The sequence below is a fragment of the Octodon degus genome, unplaced genomic scaffold (genome assembly GCF_000260255.1).
Source record: "Octodon degus isolate 3935 unplaced genomic scaffold, OctDeg1.0 scaffold00015, whole genome shotgun sequence".
Taxonomy (NCBI): domain Eukaryota; kingdom Metazoa; phylum Chordata; class Mammalia; order Rodentia; family Octodontidae; genus Octodon; species Octodon degus.
This window is the reverse complement of record NW_004524591.1, coordinates 5,117,190-5,129,099: the sequence shown is the minus strand read 5'-3', so window position 1 is coordinate 5,129,099 and position 11,910 is coordinate 5,117,190. Positions and strand designations below refer to the sequence as shown.

The 11,910-nt window shown below is 36.1% G+C and overlaps 1 protein-coding gene across 1 annotated transcript in view; it reads left to right on the top strand.

Annotated features, from left to right (window-relative positions):
* The window catches only part of Meox2 (mesenchyme homeobox 2), a 69,664-nt gene that overhangs the window by 42,372 nt on the left and 15,382 nt on the right, over positions 1-11,910 (top strand). Inside the window, exon 2 of the mRNA XM_004626432.2 lies at positions 8,145-8,317. Within this exon, the coding sequence (XP_004626489.1) occupies positions 8,145-8,317 (173 nt within the window). The remainder of the gene's footprint in view (positions 1-8,144; positions 8,318-11,910) is intronic.

The window sequence follows — 11,910 nt, the reverse complement described above, 5'->3', positions numbered from 1 at the left end:
ATATTTAGACAAGATCTGTCTCGTTTTGTAGTCCAGACTGGTTTCCAATATACTATGTAGCTCACACTGGCCTCGACTTCCTGGTGATCGTTCTGCTTCAGTCTCCTAGGCATTGGGATTATAGGAATGAACTACCAATCCTGGCTTTGGTCAATATTCTAATCAAGACTTGACAGTTTTAATTTTTAAATAATGTTGTATTCTGTATTTGTGATATACTAAAATATTATTTGCTGTTTACTCTTATATTAAGCTGAAAATTGTATGTTGTTGGACAACATGAAAAGGAGTTGGGTAATGCTATCTTTTTTTTTTTTTTTTTTTTTTGGGAAGGGTCTACAAGGGGTTCTGAGTCTCACTACTAGATCATACTTGTAGCGATCCCCCTGTTCAAAGCCTTCCAAGAGCTGGGATTACAGGTGTGTGCCACCATGCCCAGTGTCAGCATGGTCTGGGCACAGGGCTGGCATGGCAGGCCTAGGGATCAAACCCTGGACCCTGTCCCTGATTGCAGGCACTTTAATCTGCTGAGCTATTTGACCTGCCCTGTGATTCCTGTCCTTGTCAGTGAGTAGAAGGTAAAGATTTTGCTAAATATAATTTAGGACCGCCATCCCTCTGGAAACTTCTTCTTGAATGTTCTTAAACTATTTCACTGATTTTAAATGAATAAAAGACTTAATTTTTAATAAGACTTAACCAGTCCAAAACATCAATGGTGCTGAGGTTAGGAACTCTGATCTGTACTCAAAATATTCCTTCAATTCATACAATGTTCAGTTGCTTGGATTTTAAATGTCATACAAGTGACACTGAAATTGTACTTTTCTATTTGAACATTTCTAAAAACAAATTCCCCTATAAGAATGAAAACCAGGGGAAATGAGCTGTGCCCATCTTCTATAAATTATATGTGAAAAGCACATAAGGGCTGTGAAAGTTAATATAAAGTGTTATTGGGTGATATGCATAAATTCCACTTAAATCATAGTAAAAGGATAAACTTTCTTTAGTACTCATTTTGAGAAAACAATATATCATCAAAGCACAAAAGTAAAAATTTCAACACAGTTTTAGAATTAGGTTTGATAATATAAAGGTGAATAAAGAAATGATCTTAAATTTCCTAGAGTCCAGACTACAGAGGCCAAAGAAGATAAATGAAAGCTGGGTAATTTCTAAGTTATTGTTACAGAAACATACGAAGTCACTGTGATGACTTGCCCAGAGGAGGCCCAGAGTCACGATGACCGTGCAAGGCCTCCTCTTCTCAGAAGACGTAGACTTCCTTCTTAATACTTCAGAGAACTCTGTGGACACTCCCCAGTTACACAGTCATGGGATTTCCCAAGCTACTAGCAAAACTGAGCTGAGCTTTCTAGCCCTGCAATGCAAAACTGTATCTTACTGTCTTATTTTATAAAAGAGCTCAGTTCTTTGCACTCTACTGATAGCTGTGAATTACAAGAATCACAATTCTTCTGGCTCTGCTTAGTTATCTATTATCTTTAATTTTTTGAAATTAGTTTCTTGCCCTTCCCATCTCCCTAAAGATGCAGGAATGAGAAGCAGCTCCCAGCCATTTTCTGACGTAAGTGCTGAGTGTGAAGCAAATCTGGTGCATGTGCAAATTTGCACTCTCGTCATGCCTGGTGTGTTTGCATGTATTAAAGTGTAAGTGCAGATGGTAGCATTGCGCACCCCTCCCCCCCCCGGGATGCTGTGCCTGCCACCTAGACCAGGCATGGTGGTGCATGCCTGTCATCCCAGCGCTGGGGAGGCTGAGACAGGAGGATCACTATGAGTCTGAGCTGCCTCGTGAGACCCTGAACCAAATACATAAAAAAGTTTTAGAAAAAGAAAAAAAAAAATCTTTTCTTAGAATATCAGAATACGTAGACATTTAATGTGTTAAGACATTTAACACAAAGTGTTTGAATGGGGTTCACAGGTAGGGTAACCTTTTTAAATTGGTAACATCAAGGAAAAGCTAGTGTAATTTTCTGTGTCATATACTGTTCCTCAGGGCTTCTCAACCCATGTAGGTACTTTCTGTGTGCTTCTATCCTGTGTACTTTGCTTGACTAGATGGATGCCTATGATCTCTTGCAGCTTTATTTTTACTTGATAGAGTACAGCAAAAGACATCACATCAGTTCTGGGTCCCTACAACCAATTTTTAAGTCTACAAATGATTTACAAAGCAATAATATATTATACTGGCTTTATTAAGTGTACTGCAGTCTGTAGTCAATGGAATTAAATCTATACCAAAGTGGATGCAAGTAAATTACACACACTTTTTATATTCTTGGCTTCTTAAATTTTTAAAGAAAAAATACTTTATTTAGTGCATTTGGAGTTATACGATGTTATTCACGATATTAGTATGTTTAGTTCTCCATGGCTTTCACTTTAGAATAATGTCATGAGAGAATTATTGTGTTGGCATCTTCTTACTGTCCCAGTTACAAAACAAATAAATCATAGAAAAAGCAGGATAATAAAATTAAAATAAAGTGCTAAACTATCATGTAATAATAACTGAATTCCCCTAATAATATCCTGTGACATAAAACTACATACTTGTATCAATTGGGATAGGATGTCGTTGATTAAAAGGAGTTATCATCTAGGGACCAAAATTAAATTGGCTAAAATTCTTATAACTGCCATCATCTCAAAATTCTAGGGGAGATACAAAGAAACCAGAAGATAGCCCTCATAATAAGCCTGGTCTGTTGATACCAGGGATGCAGTGTAGCCCCAGAGCTGGCTCATTATCCACTCTGAGGAAAAAACTACATCTTTCGAGACACAGACATTTTATCTTAGAATTTTCCACTATGTTTTCAAAAATTTCTATCTAATTCATGCTCAGTTATTAACAATTTAACATTTATGAGCTACTTTTTGTGTTTTCTGTCATCTACTCCACAAAGAAATACCTTTGACCTTGTTGTAACATATTATTTTCTTTTTGTAGCCCATAAACAATTAATATTACTGTGAAAATTAGAATTGCTTTTCATTCTAAAATGTAATCCTAAAATATATCACTTTTGTTAAGCATCTAAATATCCATCCTTTTACCCTTAAATCTCTATTTTAAATTGGATGTTTTGTGTTAAAATATAATTATTTTCTGTGTAAGTAGTAATAATACAACCATGCTATTCAATTTTGATAATGTCATTTTAATTAGTCATATAAGAACAAATCTAAGTGTAATTGAGGATACTTCAATTTTGTAGCATAAAAATGGCTATTTCAAACAATTTTCAGCTCTATATCATTCATCTTTCAATATAACTCACCAAATAAAAATGTTGATTGCTTTAATTGAAAGGAATTGTTTTCTATAAATTGCCTATTCAAATATTCAATCATCTTTGCAAGTAAAATAAAAATTAATCAGTTTTAAATTTAATTAAGCTGGGATTTATCTCACTTGTTTTCCTCTAATAAAATATGAGACAATCCCACAAATAACCAGGAAATTGCAAGCAATAAGGTGACATGGTGAAAAAAGTGTAGCTATCAATGACAATCATAAGTTTAGGGAAAGAAGGAGTTTTGCATTTTGTCTTTTTTTCCCCATAGTTTTATTGAGAAATAAATATCAATGAGACAGTTTCAAATGAAATTGGTAGGACAGTTCCAGTAATTAACACATTTCATACTGCCTTCCTAATGGTTGTTTGTTGTACAAGATGCAGAAATGATATCCTATTTACAAACACTATTAGAACAAATCCCTCTATTCCTTGAATTAAGAGAATGTAGCTACATATCTATCCTAACCATTTTGAATACACAGACACAAAATGGACATTCATCTATATCCCCTTTTTTTTGTTTAGTTCCATCATTTAAATATTGTAGGTGAGTTCTGCATTTTGAAGATAACTGTTAGCATAATAGTTTATCTTAAAAATCTATGGAAGTTGACTTTTATAGTGTGCAATTTGACTTAACAGTGGATGGCTTCAGTGCTATGCTATTTCACGTCTAGTATAGTGGTTTTCAATACTATTTTTTCCACCTTGTACAACTCAGTATATAACATATTCACTAGTAGCAGTTTCCGTGTATGGTTTGCACACCAATCTGGGCAGTGGACTGGCAAGAGGATTTAAGAAACCCAGTGCAGGCTGTTTATTTAGAAAATTTAGAAAAGCTGAAATGTCCACTTGTTAGAAAGATAGAATGGCAAGCTAGCTGAGTTTCCATAAAGAAGGCAATTTCCTGTTTAAACTTGAAATTACTAGCAGCAATAGAATTATCTTATAAATTTTCCAACCTCCATGTGTATTACCCATGCCTATATAAAGATTATTATCTTCGCTAACCTACAACCTGAACAGATTTTTAAATAGATGACAGGATATCTTATTTTGAATAGCTTATTAAACATCAATACAAACAACGTGAAAAGACTAGGATACCACAAGCCTTTGTATTTGCTTTTTATTCAGAGCATGAAACAAAAGTTCATTTTATACTAAGCTATATAAGGTTTGCATTACATCTTGATATTTAACAGATACAGGTACATTACGTTTTTCATTGAAAGAAATTAATAAGTTTAACTAGAGTAGGGAAAAATTTACTCTATCATATTTTATTTTTCTCTTGTTTAAAACTTTCCGGGCCATGAATGAACAGACCAAAGCCTCACCTCACTTGTCTTCAATAAAACATTATTGTCTTTTGGCATCCTCTTGCACCGGGGGAAATAAAAAGTCACATGTGGAGAAGTTCTAACTGTTAGACAGAAATGATCCTTAGAGGGCAGTTTTTATCCTCCACGGAAGTGCTGCAGACTTCTTCCATTAGTGTAGTTGCAGGGAGCAAAAGGTTACAGAAGCGGGACTGTGGAGGATACCTGAACACATAAGTCAAGCTTCCCTCCGCGCGGTGAGCGAGTGCCAGGCTGTACCCACAGGTGCGTTAAAGCATCTGAGACGAAACACGACAACGGTAATATTTTACGTTGGAAAACACTGTACAGATGGTGACATTTTGTTTGTGGTTGTAAGGAAGAAAGGAAGGCAGCTTCCAGCGCCCCCCTCAACACCTACCATTTGGCATAGGTTACAGGAGGCTGCAGAGAACCGAGGGAGCTTTGCCTCAGTTGAAACAGCTGGGAAACAGATGGAAGCGATGTGAAATTTGCCAACAGCCTCATTTAAGCCTCCTAACCATTTTCCACCAAAAAACAAAAATAGCTGGTGAAGTGATAACAGTGGAGGCCTTTGAGCCAGCAAGTGGTGAACTTTGGACACTGTAAGAAACAAAATTGAAATACCAACATTATTCAAAGCAGAAATTTTAAAAAAATATAGCTTCAAGGGGCATATTCTTAAGAAGACAGAGCAGTAGTGTGGGTATAAGCCACAGCAGAAGCCCAGGCATCACTATGGACGTCCCCACTGCATGGATCGATGTGCTGCCACTTCAGCTGCACTGGCGTTCCTCTCAGGGGTGGATGTCAAGCAACACACACTGATTCACGCTTTATTAATTGCAATTTAATGATTCCTTCTGTGATTATTGTAAACATAAGTGTGCACTGTCACTTCATTTTAGTCACTGGATTTTCCTTCAAGAGCAGTTTTGGTTTGTAATTCAGGCATGCAGTAAATTGTTTTTGGGTTTAAGTGTTGAGTTATAGCCAGATTTTTGTTTAAATCCAGTTGCTGGATATATAAACCTCCTTTTGTGTATTTCTCCTTAAAATGGATGTGTATACAGAGCCATCACATAGGACTGTTCATGCTTTGTGTGTTTGTTTGTGTGTATGCATGATATTTGTGAAGTACTTTTGAGCATGGCAAAAGTTGGAGGAGATCAGTTTCAAAGAAACAAAAATAAATACAAGCTAATAGACTTTCTTCAATGTGAATCTGTTCATTCATGCTTACATAAGGGAATGTGCTAACCGTGACTCATTCAAATTGAATTGCTCATGAGAAAAAATGTGCTGGCTTTGTCATTAGTTTCCAGAGTTGTTTAACTGAAGGGAAAAGTGCACTGTCTCCATATAAAGAACAACTAGCCACAAGCTTCAGGCAGAGGGAGGCTCCAAGTTGGCCACAATTCTTTCGATTCAGATGAGAACATGGATCCTTGCGAGAAGGGCTTTCATCAGATTGTTTTGTGCTGTGACTGAGTTTGCAATCTGCTGCAATAGCCCTTGGAACAATTTTAAAAAATAATAAATAAATCATTTGGAAGTTTTCTTCAAACAAAGCCAGAATAGCTGACATGCCCTACGATGTGGATATTAGTGAATCAGTGACGTCAAACCAGTGTGCAATGAACTGTAGTTTCTACTAAAAGCCAGCGAGGTGGGCCTGCTGTTCACAACAGGGTGGATTTGAGAGAGCAAACTCCATTGATTATCTGGTGCACGTGGCCCTAGTGCCTCCTGTAATGTGTGATCAATTGATGGGCGACATATCAACGCACATGTTTTGCATTGGATAAAGTCCCCTATGCCCTGCAAAGGTGGGTGGTGTGGCGGGAGTCAGTCAATGTGGAGATAAGCGACAAGCCCAGAAATGCAGTGAGTGCTTGGGCAGGAGTTCTCAGCAGTGCCGGAACACTAGTCCGTGATCCATCAAGAGAATGGAAAGGCCAGTTTGCCAAGATATTGATGCAAACTTATTGCTGCTGCTGATAGACCAGCAAACTCGACATCTGGTCAGCATAGATTCGGGTAAGAGTCAAAACAAAGGTGTTTACATTAAAGAGCCTTGTCTAATGGATTTCCATTATGCAGAACCTTCTCTCCTTTGACTTCCTGCAGGAAGACAGAAAGGAAAAGAACACTTCTAAAGCAAATAATAATTTTTTGGTATCTTTGGCCATAATTAGCTATCACTGAAGATAAAAAATAAATGTAGCTTAAAAACACAATGTATGAGCCATACCACAGCATTATTTTGTCAATTAAATAGTTGCTGTGATTTCTGGCTTTCCATAATTCTTCCTGCATCACTTTTCCTATTTAAGCTCCTAGGAGAATTGTCATACTCTTACGTGACAAAGGTATCAGAACTTGTATGCACACACTCAAATACAATTAGAATTTAGAAACAGCTTTCAGGAGAGTACAAGCTTCATTTTGTCTTGAGTATGTTGATATTTCACAAAGGGTAAATAGAAAATGATTTACAAGAGCTAATTCTGATTATTTTCTCTGCTTGTTATATGAAGATTCTTTTTCATTATAGCCCAGTACACTGTTCGTTGGTGCATTAAGAATATGTTTCAACTACATCTCAAGAATATAACAAGAATAGGTGCAGTGTGTCAATTTTGTCTTGGTCCCTGAGAAATAAGGAATGATATACTCCAAGTTATTATTTTTATTTTACATAACATAAGATTTGATGTGAATCATTGATATTAGATATTATACAATAGGTTTATAATACACACACATAATGAAAAACATGCTTTTAAACTCTGTTCATACTTTAAATCATATGAACACAATTTTATTTATAGATTCCACATTGAGTAAAGTATGACATGCAATAAAAGAACATAGCTCATGTCATCAAAGAGATTATACATAATTAGAAATAAAAAATCCAGTAAGTATATACATACTTTACATAGTCTCAGTTTCAGCTTGAACTTTTATAGCTCAGTTGCTAAACATTTGATTGATAAAATATTCATGTACTTATTTGCTATATTTTAAATAAAGAATTCTATATTCAAAAATACTTAGACCACAAGTATATATGTTAGGTGAAGTTTTATGTCTAAATATGTTATCTCAAGAGGTTTTGATTATTCTTATTATGATAACACCCCATTATGAACCATCCAACTTTTGGTCATGTGTAAAAAGAGAGTTGAATATTTCCCTGACTAGGGTGTCGCTTATTGAAAGGGAGATAAGAAAAATAAGAAGTATATCTCACCCTACTAAGCTGAAATCAATCCTTGTGTCTTTGAGCTGAAATCAGTTCTTGTGTCTTTGCCCTCTCTTTGTCCTCCATGTAGCCCCCAACTTGGAAAAGTAGTTGCTTACTATCAATGACTAATATTATTGCTTGTGCCTGAATAAACATTATTAACACTAATCATGTTGTCTTATTGATTATTAATATTATTATTTGCAGATTCCCAGGAAGGAAACTACAAGTCAGAAGTCAACAGCAAACCCAGGAAGGAAAGGACAGCTTTTACCAAAGAACAAATCCGAGAACTGGAAGCAGAGTTTGCCCATCATAATTATTTGACCAGACTGAGGCGATATGAGATAGCAGTGAATCTAGATCTCACTGAAAGACAGGTAAAACTGACCATTTCCATTACATGAACTTTTTAATCCCTTTGTGCCAACAGTGTTCTTTCACCATTTTGCAACAGCTAGACTTGTGGTTCTTAAACACAAGTTGGAAGATTTGGGAATTATTTTATGATAAAGTTTTTGTGCAGCAAAATGACAAAATTAAAGATAATGTGTAATGATGCTTGAAGGGAAACTACATTTATTGGGTTTAGGAAATAATCTTTATTCTGTGATAATCACCTTCTTCCATTTTTTAAATAAAAATATTGCTTTATTTAAAGATGTTGCTTAATCAGGACTTTCACATGCTTCTATTTAAAATTTTTCTTTTTTGACAAAATAAAATGTTAGCAATCCGGGTTAGTTTCCTGTACCTGTAGCTCAGGATAGTTACTTACGGTGCAGCAACACATTAACCCTCCAACCTCAATGGAATAACGAAACAAGTTCATTATTTGTCTACTCTCCATAAAAGCTCTACAAGCTCAGCATTCCGAATAATCACTCACAGCCTTGCACTCCACCTCTCTACCATCTCCACATGTGGTATCCCTGGCAGCCACAGGAGGGAGGACAGAGTGGGAAGTTTGTGCACTGACCCGCAAATGTTTTCACCTGGAAATGACCCATGTCACTTCCATTTACACTATGATGTTCGGAAATAGTCATCAACTGCTGTGGCTTCAGGGCTAGAAGGCTCAGAGATGATGGATAGCAATAGCATATAGATCATTGGAAGTATTTCCATTATCTTATCGAAAATATTTTTGAAATCGTTTTGGTCTCCATAATTCAAAATTCTGGCACTCACACAGACAGATTTTTTTTTTTTTATTTTTTTTAAACATTTATTTATTTAGTGTGTGGGGGGGGGGGCAGCTCAGCCCACAAGGGGGCGCAGCTGGCTGGCATGTGGTGCTGGGGGATCGAACCGTGGTCCCTGTGCTTTGCCAAGCTTGTTCCAAGTAGGTGCTTTAGACCACTGAGCCATCTCTCCAGCCCCAACACAGACAGAATTTGAAGTAATAGTAATCTATAAAATCCAAGTAAGAAGACATAAACAGTATTTTTAAAATTAATTGTGTCTTGGTCCCTTTTTGAATGACAAATAATTTGCTCCATGAGTACTCACAAGGTCTCTTTAGTAGTCTCTGATTTGCCCTAGGAATTGAAGACTACTGATAGCTAACAATTGCTAATCTTTGGAAAAACATTCCTGAGAGGCAAATGCAAACATCTTTACGGACAGTGCAGTTATGATTGGCAGTCTCAGGGCTAGAAGTTTCATTTCCTCTTTGACTGTGCTTACTTCCTCAAAGGCCCATTGGAACCAAGGAAATATCAGTGAGGTTTGGGCAAATGTAACATAGCTTTTGAGGGAAAGTTATTTTATCCACTTTCTTAAATCATCTCCCCTTTACTGTTTAGAACTCAACTTCGGTAGGTTATTTCTGGGTAAAGGAAATACACAGTGCAAACTTTTATGTGGTTTTCTTTATTGGTGGTTTACATTTTATTAAATATTATGACTAGCACTTAAGTTGCAGAGCACAACGTGTTCTTCTCTGGACCTTCACATACAGAGGTCGCTCTGTAAGAGTACGGAATTTGGCACAATGGGAATCAAGTTACACAGGATAAAGCATTAGAAATGTCTTTGTTATGTATTTATTTTTCAATGAAGAGAGGAAAGAAGGAGGAAATAAAGGATGAGGAGTAATTATACCTCAATACAATTACACAGAAAAAGAAAACAATTACACAGAGACAGCAAACTGAAAGGAACATTGTCATGTTTTAAATAACATGTGAAAGATGCAAGAAGCTAATTGTAATTCCATTCTACGAAAGAGGACAGACACAACCTTGTGTTCCCAGTCAAGACGCAAGGCGTGATTTTGTGTTTACTAATCTTGGAGTGGTCCACAGTTAGCCCCTCATTCTTTGGTCAGAGGTCTACTTGGGTATAAGAATAAGCTGTTTTTGTAAGTTTCTTTTTAAGTCTGGTATGGGGATTTTGAAGCTATACAGATATTTATCTTCTTTTCTCTTAATGGCCTTGGCATCCTTTCAAAAGAATTCTACTGGAAAACTTACATACATAAACACACTTATATACCTCATTTAATAGCATTTTCAATATATTGTTTCAACGTTTTACACTGCTGAAACAAACAGCCCAATATCAGTGACTTACAAATTTTGTGTCAGAGTTTTAGACTGGGTTTGCCAACCTTCACTATGTCAGTTAGTGGGCTGAAGAAGAGTTGGTGCTGCCTCAGGTAGGACGGTTGGCCTCCACTGCATGGGGTCTTGTCTTCTACTAGGCTTACCTGGGATGCTTCAGTGGGCCCTCGACACCGGAAGCAAAGGGGTTTTGAGCTCCTCCTTGCGCCATATTTGATAATGCTCCTGTTTCCAAAGTAAATCATTGAACGAAGCTTGCTGTCAGTACTGAAGTCCCTGGAAGGCATTTCAGAAATTATCCAACAACATTATGAGGAAGTAAAAAAGCACCAAAATGTTAGAGCTAATTAGGTTTTTAAGCAACTGAAAATTTGTTTTTTTTTTTTTTTTTTTTAGTGAAGCCTTTCTTTTATGTGACAAATCTCTCAGTCTTGCAAACTAATATAAAGAGGAGATTAAAAACTGGACTCTAAACTGCTCATCAAGAATATATCTTAAGAAAACAATTATGTCCAGTCAGGAAGAACTGATCTATTACATAAAAATCGGATGAATATCCAGGATTTGCATTTGGAATGAGGCATTCTTAGAGAAACAATAAACGCCCTGAGGCACAGAATAGAAAATAAAAATACCTGATCTTTCTTCCACTGAGATTTATATGCCATAAATACATATGAAAGTATTTTTACTATAAACAATAAAACACAACTATCACCAAGAGGGAGATAACATTGCTGTTCAAGGCATGTTGAATTACTTCTTTTTTAAAGCAAACATTTGTGGAGCGAGGTGCTAGTAATAAAATCTTGTCAAAATAAGCTAAAGAAGCAAATCCTAGAACTCACAGAAGAGGCAAAAATTAAACAAGTATTAAGAATTGTGGCAAGTGCTGAATATCATAAGAAAAGCCTCAAGATAGTACGATCCTGGTTGTCAAATGTAAGTTTTATTCTTATACTGCGTTAGACTGTATCTTAAAATAAAAAATCTTAGAATTTTATTTTTATTTTTCTGGGCCAAGTTTCACTATGGTGAATTTATCAGGAACAAAAATGCTATGTTTCAATCATCAATTTTACTGTTAGCAAATCTTATATTCACATGGGATGTCAAGATGTTTATCTCAGCCAAATACTTTGTTTCTTAGAGATTGGGGGTTCAGCATTTTATATGTAGTGTTATAAAATGAAGTCCTTTATATCTATTTTTTCTTTAAATTGAGATATAGTTTCTTTTACCAGTTCAGGTTGATTTTGGAAATATTACAGACTGGGAGACTAATAAAGTAAGGAAGATTAATTTTCACAGTTCTACAGGCTAAAGGGCCCTGGTTAAGGTGCTGGTAGATAGAGGCTAGGGTGGGTCTTCTAGTCAGTGGTCTTTTTGCTGTAACTTTCCAACGC